Consider the following 16687-nt stretch of genomic DNA (forward strand, 5'->3'; position numbering starts at 1 on the left):
AAGGCAAGGTTTTGGATCAAGGCGGGACCTTTTCGGTAATGCCAGTGGTGAGGGCCTGGGAGGGCAGTGAGTCAGCCCACCCCTTCCTTTTACCCGCAAACACCCGCTACACTGACCCGACCACCCTCCTTTACCCCAACGTCCTTTTACTCATGAGGGGAGGGGTCTGGGGCTAGAGTTAAGGGTCAGTCACAATCACAAGGCTGTTTTCTCTGCACAGCTGATCGGGAATCCCTGACTCCTTCTTAGGTGGCCAGTCTCAGTCCCCAGAGAAGAGAAAAGGTGAGTTTGTAACTACGCAGGTATCAACCACGTCTACAGCTTCCAACAGCTTCCGACACCAACTGCAAATACTGCAGTATCTCAGTTCAATTCAATTTTGAGTCTAACTAAATGAAGTTAGGCCAGATTCCTCTACCAGACTGCCTTTTAGGAACCAGCTACAAGTCCAGGGGCTCAGGCCACCTGCACTTCTGACCAACTGGCTACAAATTTGGGGGTTCCACCACCCCCTCAGTTTCAATAATTCTCTAGGATGACTTAGAACTCACAGAAAGAGCTTTACTTAGATTATGGCTTTATTGTTGTAGAAGGACATACTCAAGCTTCCATGTCTTCTCCAGGTGGAGTCAGGAAGCGTCCCTCTTCAGGCACAGAAATATGTCTTAATCGTGGAAGCTCTTCTTGGCTCCCAGTGTCCTGAGATTTTATGGAGTCTCATTACATAGGCCTGATTGGTGGACTCCATGCTCACGTGGCTGAACCTAGAGGTGGTGGAGGTCAGTGCGCTGGTTTGAAAAGGTTGTGGACCCCAGAAGAGCCCAACCATGTTGGGTGGAACATTTTGATAGAGTGTTTCCATGGAGATATGACTCACCCAACTGTGAGTGACACCTTTGATTAAATTATTTGCATGGAGATATGGCCCCACCCATTCAGGGTTGGTCTTGATTAGTTCACTGGAGTGTTTAAGAGAGCTCAAGAGCCGACACAGATGCTGATGCTTGGAGATGTTTGGAGGTGCAAGCCCAGAGTTTGCTCCAGAGAAGCTAAGAGACTCCCCAGATGCTTAGAGAGAAACACCCTGGGAGAACAAGCAAGGAAGCACAGGAGCTGAGAAAAGCTAAGAGAGACAGAAGCCCAGAGACATTTTGGAGAAAGCCATTTTGAAACCAAAACCTGGGAGCAAACTGTCAGCAGACACCAGTCACGTGCCTTCCCAGCTGATGGGTGTTCCAGATGCCATCAGCCCTTCCTCAGTGTAAGTATCCTCTTGTTGATGCCTTAGTTTGGACACTTTCATGGCCTTAAACTGTAAATTTGTAACCTAATAAATCCCCTTTATAAAAGCCAATCCATTTCTGGCATTTTGCATAATAGCAACATTAGCAAACTGGAACAGTTGGGCTGACATGAAGTGGCTCAAAGCCCCACCCCCTAATCACATGATTGGCATTTGGGGTGTGGCTGCCCTCCACCCTAAGTCTGCAGGTGTGGCTGGCTCTGCCTAGCTGTCTTGTTAACATTTGAACTATCAGGTATGGTCTGGGGCTCACCATGATTAATCAAAGACACTCCTTTCGTGGGAAATGCCAAAGATTCAGAGGTCACCTCCCGGGAACTGGGGACAAAGAACAGCCGAGTTTTTCATTATGCTGCAGTGCCTTTAGGGCAGAGGCTCTGTCTGGGGTGAGACTGGTGTGGGAGGATGGAGCGGGAGGGGTGAGGGGCAGGTGCTGAAGAGGAAGAGGCCGGCCCCGGCAGGCGGGCGCCTTGGAGCCCCGGAGAGGAGGGGCTGCGCCCAGGCTGGGTTACCCGAGGTCAGCGAGGGAGTGGTCAGAGTTTTGAGGGTGTTCAGGGCCTACGTCAGGAACATATAAATCTGGGGACATCTCAGCTTTGCTTGCCATCACTGCAGCCCCCCGTGAACAACCCTCTGAGGGGCAGGTGGCAGGGAGCAGCTTTGGAGGATGGAGGAAGCAGAGGTAAACGGTGACAGGGTCCATTTCTGCACAGACAGCCAGTGCATCTCCCTGCATCTCCAAGGTGAGAAAATTGGGGCACCAGTCTCCCCCATCAGGGACTGGGCTGCTTGTCCCCTGGCCCTCTCCCATTTCTCCGAGCCCCTTCCTGGAAGGCCAGAGCTTGTCGCGTGGCTCTCCCGGCAAAAGGTGGGTCAGGCTGAGGGCAGGGACTCTGGAGCACACACCCCAATCCCCAGACCCTATCCCTTGGGGATGGCACCCCAACAAGAGAAAGATGGTGAACTGTGAATGTTGATGGACCAGGTTTTAAATCCCAGCCACGTACCTCAGGGCCTCGGCTCCCTCCCCTCCTCTAAGTGGGTTTCCCTGAATGTTCTTTATTCTCAACCATGGCCTCTGGAGCCACAGACCCAGCCCTTCTCAGAACACCACGGGTCACACTGACCCCCAAAGAGGGAGGCTCTAAGACTGACCCTCTGAGAGAAAAGCTCTTCCTCAGAGTCCAGGGCCCCCCCAGGCCAGTTTGTGGGGGCCACGGCAGCCCCACAGGGTGTGTTCTTGCTCTGGCAGGATCTGTGAACAAGGCTGGAGCTGGGACTCCAGGGGTGGGGGCTCCTGCTCTGTTCCTCCCTTTTGTTCCTTCCTTCCTTCCTTCCAACCAGGCTTGGTGAACTCCTCCTCTGTGCCCTGGACCCCCCGGCCCACCCCCAGTTTCCGTGTGCTATGGTTTCAGTGGGGCTGCTCGGCTTTGTGTTGGATGATACCCCAGAAGCAGCTCTCGTGAAGGTTTTGAAGTGCTTCTTTTCCTTCTCCATAACCTCTGTGTGAAAAGCATGGCCAGGGTGCTCACCCCCACTGGACAGACCAGAAGGCTGAGCCCAGAGAGGCTGATCGTGGCGGCCAGGACCACACAGCACATGCTTGACCTGGACATTGGCCTCTCCCCGCAGGTATGGGTTCCGAGACAGTGGCTCCTGCAGCCCCCAAGAGGAGGAGGTGGGTTGAGGTCACACTGGCATTTGTGATGGGGACCATGGTCTCCTGCTTCGTGGCTCTCCTTGTTGTGGGTAAGCTCCTCGGGGACCTGCGGCCCACTGGCTCTCCTCCCTCCTCCTGCACAAAGGCCTCTGGGGGACCCACACTCCTTTATGCTCCCAGAGGGTCACTCTACCTCCAGCCTCAGGGCTGGCTCAGACCTTACCTGGGACCAGACAGAGGCCACTGTCCAAGGGGGGCCCTCCCTGGAATCGAGGTATGTGAGGGAAAACTCTGAGGGGGGCTTGGGGCTAACTCCCTCCTTCTGGAATCCTTCCTTTGGAGGGGTGGGTGGGCAGCCTTTTCCCCCCAGCCCAGGGCTGAGAGATTGTGCTGACCCAGTAATGGGCTGTTTCAGCTCTATGGCCCCGGGCAGATCCCTCGTTCCAGAAGTTTCATGCCATGGCAGACAACGTCACCAGCTGGCCATCACTTGTGGAACCGGATAGTGAGTAGCCATGGTGGAAGGGAGGGAGGCTGGGAGGGAGCTGGACATTGGGAAATGTCCCCAGGATCCTCAGTGGGTTCTGCCCTCTTTACAGGAAGGCATAATCTTTTTATAAAAAATGCTCATATACTGAGGTATAATTGTGCATAATAGAGTGCACGTAAGGTGTGCAATTTGATGTGCATTGACATGTATACACCTATGAAACCATCATCGCAACAAAGTTCATGAACATATTCCCCCTCACCCCACCCCACTGAAGTTTACTTGTAATCCTTTGCAATCTCTCCTGCTCCCTTTCCCGTCCTCCCAGGCAACTACTGCTGTCCTGTCATGGTAGATTAGTTTGCGTTTTCTAGTTTTATGTATAAGGGATCGACAGTTCGCTCTCTTTTTCCCTCTGGCTTCTTTCACTCAGCATAATTTTTCTGAGATTCATCCATGTCATTGGGTATACATTGGGTCATTCCTTTTTATTGCTGAGTAGCGTTCTATTGTATGGCTACACGACATTTATCCATTTACCTGTTGATGGACATTTTGATTGTTTCCAGTTTTTGATGGTTACAAATAAAGGCTCTGTGGACATTCATCTATCAGTCCTTTTATGGACATAAGCTTTATTTTAGCCCAGGTAAATATCTAGGAGTGGAATGGCTGGGTCGTAGGGTATGTGTATGCTTAACTTTTTAAGAAACTGCCAAGATCCAAAGTGGCTGTACGATTTAGATTCCCTCCCAAGGGGCTTGAGAGTTTGTGCTCCTCTACATCCTTGTCAACACTTGGTGTGGTCAGTCTTTTAAATTTTAGCCAGTATACTAGGTGGGTAGTGGTATCTCATGGTGGTTTTAATTTTCTTTTCTTTAATGATTTTGAGCACTTTTTCATGTGGTTAAATAAATCTTTTTTTGTTGAAATGTTTGACTCTTTTGTTCATTTTTTGAAAAAAATTGGGTTGTTTCCTTGTTGTTGAATATTGAGAGTTCTTTATGTATTCTAGATACAAGTCTATAAAACGTGCGATTCGCAAATATCTCCTCTCATCTGGCTTGTTTTTCATTTTCTTAACAAGATTTAATTTTGATCAAGTCTGATGTATAATTTTTTTTGTAATGGGTCATGCATTTGGTGTTATATCTGAGAAAATTTTGCTCTACCCAAGGCCTCAAAGATATCTTCCCATTTCTTCTAGAAATTTTAAAGTTTTAGGTCTATGATTTATCTTGAGTTAATTTTTGTATAATGGTGTGAGGTTGGATTGAAGTTCATGCTTTGTTTGTATATGAAGAGCACCACTTGTTGGTGTGGTTCCAGCACCACTTGTTGAAAGGATTGTCCTCTCTCTACTGAACTGCCTTTGCATCTTTGTTGAAGACAAATCTGTACTTTCTATTCTGTTCCATTGATCTGTCTTTACAAGCTGAACCTTAGAACTTTTCACACCTTCAGGGGCCAGGTGGTCCCACACACTCACCCAGCCTGGGCTTAAGGAATAGAGCAGGCATCCTCCAGAAAGGGTCCCTGCCCATGTGGGTTCTTGTTTCTAACCCTGGGGGGAGAATGGATTCAGGAGGTGACCATGGATGTCCGAGATTAGGTCCTAGCTCATGAGGAGAGTAAAGGGTGGCAGCAGGACCACGGACAGTGGCAGGTGGGCCTGGTGGGAAAGATCCTACAGATTAAAGAGGCTACAGTTTCTTTGAATGAACTTGGTGGCCAAGGCCTTTCGCTCAGGTCTCCCATATCCCCAAACTGTTCTGCCCTATGCAACATATGGGGGTGCCCAGCCCTTTCAGAGGCTATTTCAGTTCATAGGCCCAGTGTGATCTGAAGGAGGGGGGCGCCTCTTTCACACCCCTGTGGATTGAACCGGTTGCTTCTGCCAGGGGCGCCTATTTTGTCTCTGTTGTTTTTTTTCCCCATGGAATTTGCAATCAGAAAATTTATGTTTGTGGTCTATGTGGTTTTAGGGAGTGATAATGATGAATCAAGAGGCTCCACGCTTGGTGTACAACTATAGTGCAGGAATGAACATGGGCTCTATTCAGATCCATTTTCTTTTTCCTAATGACCCATCTGATGGTGAAATGTCAGTGGAATTAAACTTCAACACCTCCAAATTATATACTGAGTTATTTTTGAGGTTCAATTACAAAGGCAAAAGAATCCAAGCCTCGCCAGCATGACGGTTGAGGGTATCTAGTTTACAGTAGGCAAGTATTTCAATCCTTTGAACCCCTTAGTTCACATGTGGTAGCTGGATAGGTCTTTGCTTACTGTTTTGGTTTGCATTCCCAGGTGGCCTGTCCCCAGGGTTGGGGAGGCCGTGGTGATGATCAGGCCACTGAAGGAGCACCCACGACAATCTTCAAGACACTCTTGGTTGCTCTATACAACACTTCCCCATGTAATGGGCCTGACTTCTCCGTTTTCTCCCCTGCAGATTCCTTCCATTTTGGCAGGGTGGCTGAGGAGCAAGAGGTTATCCAGATGTTTAAAGACCATGTTGAGAATTCCAAGAGCTGGCCTGTGGAGATCCAGTGGCTGAAGTACAGAATGGACAATGTCAGTTCTCAGATCCAGATGCTTAGTGGTCACCAGACAAACACCAGCGCTGACCTCCAGAGGGTAAACGGAGTTCTAGAGGACATCGGCATCTGGAGTACCCAGACCCAGATGTTAAGGAGTTCCTTGGAGGAGGCCAATGCCGAGATCCAGGACCTAAAGGGAGCTCTGGAAAAGGCAAACACTTTAAATTCTCAGAACCACAATTTCCTACAAAGCAGTTCAGAGAACACTGGCGTTGAGCTCCATATGTTAAGCAGAGGCCTAGAAAATGCCAGCGCTGAAATTCAGATGTTAAAGGCAGGTTTAGAAGTGGCCAATGCCCAGGTCTGGTTGGCAAATAGTAGTTTGCAGAATGCTAGGGTTGAGATCCATCTTTTGAAAGGCAGTCTGGGGAGTCTTGATATTTTAAGGACCCAGAACCAGGCTTTAAGCAATAGTTTGGAAGAAGCGAATGCCGAGATCCAGAGGCTTAAGGGAGGCCTGCAAAATGCAAATACTTTCACTTCCCAGACCCGGGCCTTTATAAACGACAGTTTAGACCACACCAGCGCTGAGATCTGGTCATTAAGAGGCCATTTGGAAAGGGCTGGTGATGAGATTCAGCTGTTAAGAGATCTGGAAACTGCCCAGACCCAAAGGGCAAACCATAGCATGGAGGAGACAAAGGCTCAGATCCAAGTATTAAAAGCAGAGCTGGAAAATGCCAGTGCCCTAAGTAGTTCCCAGATTCAGGTGTTAAACAGTCATCTGCAAAATGTCGGCAGAGACATAGAGACCCTAAAACAAGGAATGAAGGATGCTGCCTTAAATTCCCAGATCCAGACATTAGAAAGCAGTCTGCAGAAGGCCAGTGCTGAGATCCAGAAGCTAAAACATGATTTAGAGAACATCGAAACCCTAAGTGCAAAAGTCCCAGAGCAGCAGAGTAGCGTGGAGGCCCTCCGTACGGCCTTCGCTTCGTGGGAGCAGCTACAAAAGACCCAAAGTAAGTGGGATGGAGGGGTCGGGCTTGGGGCGGGCAGAGTTAGTTGCTGGGACTCTCCTGCCTCTCCAGCCTCTGTGCTTACCCCAGCGTGTGTCCTCTCTGGGAAGAAGCGTGGGTGGTGGAGCGAGGACCAAATCCAGTGACATCAGCTCCCATGTGCCTGGGCGGTGGTGCAGAAGGTATAAGAAGCTGTGGTCCCTGCTCTCAGGTGGTCTGTGACGTGTCCACAAAATTCCTCCTTTGTCTGGGAAACAAAATCTTTTGATGAAGGCGTGAGGTAATGGCAGTGTGGGCTTGTGGGACTTCCAGCTGTTACAAATGGTGTGATCCTGAGCAATTTGCTCACCTTCTCTGAGCTTCACCTGCAAAATGGGGGCAATTGGATTTGCTTCACGGTGAGGATCAAATGAGTTAACCCTGGTAAAGCACTTAACACAGTACCTAGCTTTCAAGTACTCATCTGACAAAATTTTATTGACCATCTACTATGTGTCAGGGTTCAAAGATGAATAAGACATGATATCTGCTCTTGAGACTGTTGCAGGCTAGTAGATGGAGAAAGACCTGTAAGCAAAGGTATGCAGAGAGGTGAAAGAGATAAGTTAGAAGCAGGTACTGGGAACTGGGGTGGGGGTGGGGGCAAAAAGAAAGAGGAGAAGGAAACTTCTCTGGGAGGGGAAAGGGATCTTCTGGGGAGGCAGAGAAGGAAATCTATTATCTATCTAATCATTAATCATCTATTTATCTAATCCATCTACATGAATTTCAAAAAGCAAAACTTTTACTGCATGAACTCACTCTGATAATTTATATTCTACTCTTAAAAAAAAAGGGCAAGCTTGTCACAATCCACTAAACCAATCTTATGACCTACTAATGGATTGGTGATTGCAGTTTGAAAAACACTGGCCCAGAAGGGTGGGCAGGCCTGGAGAGACAAGCTAGATTTGGAAGGCCTCCAGCTACTGGGGTGAGCTTGGGTTTCATCCTTCAGGAAATAAGGAACCACTAAGGGTTTTAAGGAGGACCCTAAGGTTCTGATTTGGGTAGCTGAATGGAGGGATCCCCAACCGAGGGAATAAAGCAAGAAGAGGAGCAGCAAGATTTGGACATGCTGACTGTGGTGCTTTGGGGAACACCCAAGTGGACGTTGCCTGTAGGCTGTCTGGAGTTGAGGGAAGAGGCCCTGGCTGTGGACTAGACTCGGGAGCCATGAGTCTGTTGGCTCTGGTTGTAGCAATGGCAGTGGGGGAGTTTGCATGAGACAAAATGCAGAAGGGGGTTGAGGGTGGGACCAGGAAGTCAACCATCAAGAGGCAAGAAAGGAAATACTTGCTTTTGAAGCAGACTGGAGACACTCTTTAGAGGCAGCAGGAAAACTGGGAGATGCAGTCGGGAAAGCCAAGGGAAGAGAGAATTTCAAGAATGGAGGGGTTAATTTTGGGCACATGCCAAAGTGAGGCCAAGTAAAATAAGAACAGAAAAGGGTCCACCGATTCTGGGCAATTAATAAGTCACTGGAATGATGTTTCGGTGGAGCATGGTGTGAAAGCTAGATCACAGTTGGGTGTGAATTGATCAGGCATATGAGTTTGTCAAGAAACTTGGCTGAGAGGGAAGGAGAGATGAGGGGAGGGATTAAAAAAACAAGGCTTTGTATTTCTCTATTACAAAAATCTATATACTGATATAGACAATGTGACAAAGATTGAAAAATTGTAAGATGAGAAAACAAGCATCTGTATTTCCATCAATATTTGCATATTTTCCATATGAACCCATTGCTGACATTTTGGTGAACTTAAGAAGGTGTTTCTAGATTAGGATAGGCTTGATCTGAGGTTACAGAAGGGGACAAGCAAAAGGGGGAGGTTGAAGTAGGGGAGGACAGAAGGAGGAGAATCAGATGCACACGGAACGATTGGTCTTGAAGAAGGATGGGACAACACTTGAATTTCTGAGGCTGGAGGGGAGGAGCAGGTGTGGAAGGAGCTGTTCACCCAAGTTTGCAGATGTGGGAACATGAAACTGAGAGGGCTGGTATTAATGACGTTTATTTCTGGGTTGAGTAGGAGGTCACTTGCTAAGGGTGAGGACAGATGTAGGGAGTTAGGGGAGAGAGAAGCGATGCTTTTAGCAGCTGCTGAAGAAATGGGGGCTTACAAATGAGGGGCTTGGCAGGCAGCACAGAGGACCCACCTGCTCTTTCCTCCTGTTCCAGCTGGGTCTAAGGCATCACTGACCATGCAAAGGACAGAAAGTCTTTCCTTCTTAATGCCTCTCCTAGCACCCCACTGCTGCCTCCCTGCTTTAGCATAGTCCAAATTTCTCCACCATGGCTACACATTGGAATAACCCAAGGAGCTTTAAAAATACTGATGCCTGGACCCACTTCCAGAGATCTGATATTTTTTTTTGTTCTGGGATGCAGCCTGAGCATCAGGAAATTTTTAAATGCTCCCCAGGTGATTCTAATGGACAGCCAGGGCTGAAACTTATTACTTTAAGTTTTTCTTAAAGGACCAAATAGTACATTTATGCTTGTGGGCCATACAGACTCTGTCATAAGTATTTAGCTCTGCCATTGTACTGATAAAGCAGCCAAAGACAACTTGCAAATGAATAGGCATTACATACTTTATTTATAGAAAGAGGCTGCTGGTAGGCCATAGTTTAGCAACCCCTAGTTTAGACGATTGGTTCTCAGACTTTGGAGCGCCTAAGAGTCACATGGCAGGCTCGTTAAAACACAGATTGTTAAAATACAATTTTTGATTCAGCAGGTCTGGGCCGGGCCCAAGAATTGGCATTTCTACCAAACTCTCAGGTGGAGCCGATGCCGCTGATCCAGGGCACACACTTTGCGAACTCCCGGTTTACGCTCACCTTCTCCTTCTGAGGCATTTGCACTTGGGTTCTAATTGATGTTTCTGGCCCAACTAGGATTGTCTCTTTCTGTTCAGCCTTTGCATTGCACTAGGTTGAAGTTTGTACAGTGCAAATCTGAGCCATCCTTCTTAAAACCCTTCCGGGCTTGCCATTGCTCACAGGGAAAAATCCGAACTCATGGTCTAGTGCTGGTGAGTTTCTCCAAGTTCTGGACCACTTGTGTGCCGGCCATTCCCAAGTTTTTGAACACATCAGGTTGTGCCACATGGTGTCAAGTTTTCCTGCTTTTGGGTCTGCTATTCTCCCTGCCTGGAATGCTTTGTTGGCACAGACCACCTGGCAAACTCTTCCTCAGTTTTTTTTTTGTTGTTGTTTCATTTTTTTGGGTATGTATTTCTGATTAAAAATTAAAAAATTCTTAGAGCTGTTACAGGTTTACAGAAAAATTAGAAAGTAGAGAGCTTTTATATACCGCACCCCCCCCATCTTCCCCTTTATTAATATTTTGCTTTAGTGTGGTACGTTGATGAACCAACATTATTATAATTATATTATAAGTATAGTCCATAGTTTACCTTAGGGTTCACTCTTTGTGTTGTATGGTTCTTTTTTTGTTTTTGAAATTTATTGTGGTAACATATATACAACATAAAAGCTCCCTTTCTAACCACTTTCATTTCAGTGTATATAGTTACAATATTGTGCTACCATCACCAACTTCCATTTCCAAAATTGTTCTTTGACCCCAAACACAATTTCTATAACTTCCCATTCTCCACCCCCTCAGTTTTGTTTGTTTTTTAAGACTCAGATCATGTAACATCTCCTCTGGGTTGTAGTTTCTAAGCCCCTCTCCAGCCCAGGTGAAATAGACCAGGCTCTCTTTCATGCCTGTACTCTAACTCACACGTGGCTTTTAACCACTGCATCTTCAATGCCTTTCTTACATCGGTCTCATTTCACAAGACTTTAAGTTTCTTGACAGCATGAATTGTGTGTTATTGATGTTTGTACAACAACCTCTGGTTCACAGAAGTTAAGGAATGTTGAACCATGAATGTTGTTGAACAAATGAATGAATAAATAAATGAGTTGTGGCACCATTTCAAACAGCTGCAGTATAGCTGATTTTAAAAAGTAGGAGATGGTGGCAGGGAGGGAGGAAAGAGTTGAGAGAACTAGGGCTCCTGTTTGTAGGATGTCTTATTAGTGTTTGAAAATTGTGAGGGCAGGCAGACGAAGTCCCAGGATAGTCATGGGTGTGGGCAGCTGAAGAGGATGGAGATCAAATCAAAGAAAGAAGCGAGGCTCTGGGCGGATGGAAAATCTCCAAGGAAAACGGCAAGAATTGAGGTGGAGCTGACTCTAAGGTGGCAGCAATGGGTTGGGAAAGACGGGGACATAGAAAGCACATGTCTTAGAAGAGTGTTGTGTGGGTAGCAGAGCAGTGACTGAGTGACAGAGCCAGGGACTGTTGTACAAAGATCAATAAGACACAATTCATGCTCTCAAGGAACTTACAGTCTTGTGAAATGAGACTGATGTAAGAAAGGTGTTAAAGGTGCACTGGTTAAAAGCCATGTGCGAGTTAGAGTACAGGCGTGAAAGAGAGCCTGGTCTATTTCACCTGGGCTGGAGGGGGCACTTAGGAATGACAACTAGAGAGCTGCTGCTCTCTGGAGGATCGGGTCATGGGATGGGGGTGTGTTCTCAGCAGCCCTGGTCCTCAAGGGGGTAAGCCTCAGTGGCCAGCCCCTGGAGAGGTCAGGAAGGTCAGCTGTTGGATATCCACCTTCAGCACCTGGTTCTCTTTCCTCCCCGACCTCTGCTCCAGATCAACTTCTCCAGCTGATCCTGCAAGGCTGGAAGGTCTTCAGTGGGAGCTTGTATTACTTTTCTGATGCCAAGAAGTCTTGGAATGAGGCTGAGCAGTTCTGTGTGTCCCAGGGAGCCCACCTGGCATCGGTGACCTCTGAAGAAGAGCAGGTCAGAGCTGAGGGCTTGGGGTGGTCCTGATGGGGTCGGTATGTGACAAGGGACTTTGGTGCCCCTTGGGGTGAGCACAGCAGACACCTTCATGTCTCTTGTCAGTCAGGGAGCAAATACTTACTGAGTTCCTATGAGCAGCTTGCACTGGAGGTAGAAACAGCAAATTCCAATGTCCTCAATGAATGAGGGAGGTTCCCAGAAGTTGACAGATGTCAGCAGTGAGGAAGGCAGAGTCGGATGGAGTGGGTGTCCACCCTGGAAGTTTTGGGGAGTGTGCTTCCAGCCTCATGCCCTTGTTTCCCTCTTGGGCTTCCTCTGCACTCATCAGTCTTGATTTTTTTTAAATGAAGAAGTTGAATGTTTTATTATTATTAAACGGTTTCTTCTTTTGCTGCAAGGCTGTTGCTTCAATGTATGGAAAGAGCACCAGCAAATGTGGTATATTGCAAAATTAAGATGGTATTGTTCACCGACACTGTACAGCTGACAAAAACTTACCTCCACTCACAGTTATTCCCAGTAAAAATATTAAGTATTTTGACCCAAATCCCAGGATGGCTGTAAGCAATAGTTAACAATTTTATATAAGGCTTACGATTTTATATATGGCTTACGATAAAAATGTTACCCCTGAATTACATAATTTTTATGAGTAGTTTTTATCTTATGTCATTTCATGAATTCTGAATGTAATAACTGGATTCTAGCCTAAACTGCAGGATACTGTGAAAAAGATGTTTATTATGTTTATCTGCAATCATTTGAAAGTTAAGGGGTATTTTCTTTCAATAGCGTATTGGCAACATGTAGTTCCTGTTTTTCCATTGGTAATGCTGAAAGTTGCTATTTTAAATCTCTACCCACCACTAATTTAAAACAACTATGCTGGATTAAGTTACTTTAGACTAGTTTATTTTCACTCCTCAATAGATTTTATGTATTTCCCATACGCTTCTTCACTCATTAGTTCATTAAATTCTGAAGAATTACTTAGGATCATCTTGAACAGCTAACCATCTTCACAAGACTTGCTGACAATTCCGGCATTTTCTGCAAGAGCTTAATTAATTTCTGTTACTTTCCCTGATAGAGGAGAATAGAGTTCACGAGGAGCTTTCACACTTTCCAAAGCATCAAACTCATCTTGTTTGTTCAATTTCATCCCAACTTTGGGAAGACTATTGTAAACAATGTCTCCCAAAGCTTCTTGTGCAGAATTGCTGACTCCCCCGTTCCAATACCATTTTCTGTTGTTTGCCACCATGTTTGTGAATTTTTGCCCAGAGTGCAGAGTGAGGCCAGTGCACAACATGTGGGTGGCATCAGCCCCCAACCCTCAGCCCCCACGACCTTCTGCAATGCCCACAGTGCCATGTTCACAGGAGCATGGAACAATCTTGCTTTTAATGTCAGTTAATCCAGTGACCATGGAGGGCCCATGATCAGGAGACCCAGGCTTCTTGGGAAGGTCAGGCACACACATAATTGGAGGACCACCGAAAGCCCTACAGTGCCAGGGTGGCGCATCTGCCGAGGGTTGTCTTTGGAATGGGTCCAGGTTATTAATGAAAGACCACAGCAGGTTTGGGTTAATTCAGTTGACACAACTGACCACCCCACAGTGCTCTCCTGAGACTGTTGTTATAGGTCTGAAATGAGGCATGCTATTTCGTAAAACACATCTTAATAAGCTGTGGCCTGATTTTTGTCCCAGTAAAGCCACACCCCTCCCCAAGGGCTGGGACTATGTAGGGACAATCACGTGAGTGGACAGCTGGGTCTCCCCGAGGGGCCCTGGCTACTGTGTTAGACCCTGGACAAATCATGGAAGGTGTAGGGAGGGGGCCTGGCTCCTGCACGGTAGGGGGCTTCACCGCCCCAGGACCAGGTGGGGACCTTGTGGAGAGCCAGCTCCTCACACACAGGGTCAGACAACCCACTGCCTTCTCTCTGCAGACCTTTCTGACAAAGTCCACGAGTACCTCTCACCACTGGATTGGCCTCACTGACACTGGCACTGAGGGCTTCTGGCATTGGGTGGACGGGACGCCCTTCAGTAGTGCCAGAAGCAGAAGGTGAGTCCAGCCACTGTTCCCGTCAGGACTATCTGGAGGTGTGTGTGTCCCTGCCCAGGAAGTGTTAGTGTTGTGTGTGTGTGTGTCACAGGTACAGTTGTGATCCTCACCTGGACCCCTCCACAAGGGGTCTCAGGACGGACAGGGGCTGGGGCTGCAGGGGGTCTTCCTGTTTTTCTGTTGTGCATCCCTCACCCCATCCTAAACTTACTCAGGCCTTGTTGCAAGGGGTCCCATCTAAAAGGGGTCTGTGTGTGAATTCTGGGGTGGGGGTTACAAGGAAAGTCTCCTACCCGCTCCTGTCCCCAACTTGCAGCTTCACAGACTCCCTCCCCACCCCCCACCCTTGGATCATCTATAATTCAGGGTGACCTCAGTGTACCCACCTCAGGGCATCTTGCTGCAGCTGTCCCCATCCTGGGGTTGCAAGGGGACTGGGGACCATGTCACTTCTGCTCCATTTGCCACAGCCGGGGCAAGGGCCACTGCCTTTGTCTAGCTGAATAAGGCCCTTCTGTTTCCAGGTTTTGGGGCAGGAATCAGCCAGACAACTGGCGACATGAGAACGGGCACACCGAGGACTGTGTCCACATTCAGCAGATGTGGAATGACATGTATTGTGATGCTGCCTACCAGTGGGTGTGCAAGAAGCCCGTGGGCCAGGATGTGGCCTGAGAGCGGAGCAGAGCTTGGTGGTGGTGGTGGGGGGTCAATCCCGGATGCAAGCTCCAGGATGCCTTGTGAGCCTCTGAACTCGTCCTCTGGGGCTTTCCATTTGGCCTTCAGTGTTTCCTCCCTTGTCCATTATTTAACCTTATCAAGGTGTTTACCTCCTGTAACCAGTGGGACCGATAGTTCCCCAAGGAAAGAGCTATGGCGTGTCCCTCTGTAGCCCCCTCTGCAACCAGCACGGGCTGTCGGACAGCAGGTCCTCAATAAACGCTTGTTGAACGGATGAAAGCCTGTGCGTGCTTATCTCTCTGCCATGCCACCACACTCTCTTCACCTGCACTGGCTCTTCTGCCCCCCAGGTCCCTTTGTCTTGAAATAAGCACACCTTATTTAAGGGCTTTGCAGCTACTCACTTTTAATTAGTTCATTGAAAAACAGCAGAGGTTTTTCAATAGGGAGTTTGTAGGTGATACAAATCTCCAGGAAGTCATAGCTATTGCCGTGGTTTCCTGGATTTCCTTTGTGTGCAGATGGGGCTGGAATTGGATTTTACTAGCTCTTGACCCATGCCAAGGACCAAGTTTTCCTTCTATTCTGTGGACTGGCCTCATCACTATTGAAGGTCAGAGCCTTGTCTTGGGCTTTGGTGTCTTCCTGCAAGCCCAGTTCATCCTTCCAGGGACTCAGCTTTGTGCTGGCTCAACCAAGAACAGGGATTTCTAGAGCAGTTCTTTGCTTGGTCTGTGACTCCCATTCTGTGTCCACATAGCAAATCCTATGCAGATTTCTGGAGCTCTGTCTCTGCAGGGTTCCCACCTCTCTATTCTTTGGTCCCAAATTCCAGTGCTCTCAGTCTCCCCAAGCTCCCCTCTCTTGACTCAGCTCAGGAGACTGTCACACCCAGTTTGGAAAACTCCCCCCTGTAGGACTAGTCTGGAAAGAGCCTCCAGGAGGAAGTGTAGGGGGGTCCTAGGGCTCACCTTGCCTGCTTCTCTGTCCCAGGAACTCAGGGATTGAAGTTTTGCTCTGCCTGTTTTCCTATACATGAAAACAATTGTTTCATATTTTTTGTCCAGTTTTCTAGTTGCTCATGGCTGAAAGGGTTAGTTCAGTTATTCCATCATGACCAGAAGTGGAAATCTGTTATCTTTTATGAAATCTTTTGCTGAACAGAAATTTAACTCTATTGTGTCCATATTTATCAATCTCTTCCTTTACGGTTTCTTAGATTTTTATCAATCTTAGAAACTCCTCTTCTATTCCAGGATTGAAATAACATTTTACTATATTTCTTCTAGTGCTTTTATAGTTGTCACAGCCCAAGGGGGCTTTTGCTGCGGAGAGGCTTAAGAAGACACCAGGCACGGTCTGAGACATGAGCTTTTATTCCGGGCTTCCTAACAGGGAAATGGATCGGGAAGTCAGTCGAGCTGCTCTGAACGGCAGCCAGTCCAGAGCCTAGTGTGAAAGTACTCCACACTTTGGGGTGGACTGGTCAAGCCAGTTATAGGGGCTTGAGACAAAGACATTCCAGTGGGTATGACAGCATAAGCGTGGGAACGGGGTCTTGTGTCATAGGGAAGGATTGATTGTAGTCAACACTAAACAGGGGAGGATTATAGGTTACCTTCTAGATAACAACAAGAGTGATAGCATCTCAGAGAGTTCAGGACGGAGATAAGCTATAGATTACATTTAGCTGCAGGAGGCCTGAATTGACAAGGGGGGTAGGTTAAAGCTAAACTGACTGAGGTCACAAAAGCTGCTGTGTATAGCCTTCAAGGCCTTTAGGAAAGGCCTTGGGCCCAGGACTCCCACAAGTTTTATCTGGAATTTATTTTTGAGAATATTGTGAGATAGGTATCTACTTTTTCTCAAATTTCATTAAATCTTAACCCATTCTTCAGTCTTTTGGAAAGCCAATTTTATCACATATTAAATTCATGAATTTGTTTCTGGACTCTTGATTGCATTCCAATAGCTCTCTTTTCCTTTATTGGAACCACACAGTTTTAATTATTGTAGCTTTATAGTATGTTTT

General features: G+C 47.3%; 1 protein-coding gene across 3 annotated transcripts; it reads left to right on the forward strand.

Moving 5' to 3' along the window:
• Positions 1-1912: 1912 nt before the first annotated feature.
• On the forward strand, positions 1913-14926 carry CLEC4F (C-type lectin domain family 4 member F). Of its 3 annotated transcripts, none has more exons than XM_037806943.1 (8): positions 1913-2046; positions 2936-3052; positions 3379-3468; positions 5912-6210; positions 6853-7021; positions 11745-11896; positions 13856-13974; positions 14499-14926. In XM_037806943.1, the coding sequence occupies exons 1-8, from the start codon at positions 1971-1973 to the stop codon at positions 14647-14649; spliced, it is 1173 nt and encodes a 390-aa protein (XP_037662871.1). In that variant the 5' UTR covers positions 1913-1970; the 3' UTR covers positions 14650-14926. The 3 variants fall into 3 exon arrangements, with proteins under 3 accessions (XP_037662871.1, XP_037662872.1, XP_037662870.1); XM_037806944.1 differs by having other exon boundaries at positions 5912-6096; XM_037806942.1 differs by having other exon boundaries at positions 5912-7021.
• Positions 14927-16687: the final 1761 nt, after the last annotated feature.

The sequence above is a fragment of the Choloepus didactylus genome, chromosome 17 (assembly GCF_015220235.1).
Source record: "Choloepus didactylus isolate mChoDid1 chromosome 17, mChoDid1.pri, whole genome shotgun sequence".
Taxonomy (NCBI): Eukaryota; Metazoa; Chordata; class Mammalia; order Pilosa; family Megalonychidae; genus Choloepus; species Choloepus didactylus.

What these genes read in the sequence shown, in the direction of transcription:
- CLEC4F (XM_037806942.1), top strand. Translation starts at nt 1,971, where the DNA reads ATGGAGGAAGCAGAGGTAAACGGTGACAGGGTCCATTTCTGCACAGAC. An exon ending in CATCTCCCTGCATCTCCAAG is followed by an intron (nt 2,047 to 2,935) that starts GTGAGAAAATTG and finishes CTCTCCCCGCAG; the next exon opens with GTATGGGTTCCGAGACAGTG. An exon ending in AGTAGTGCCAGAAGCAGAAG is followed by an intron (nt 13,975 to 14,498) that starts GTGAGTCCAGCC and finishes TTCTGTTTCCAG; the next exon opens with GTTTTGGGGCAGGAATCAGC.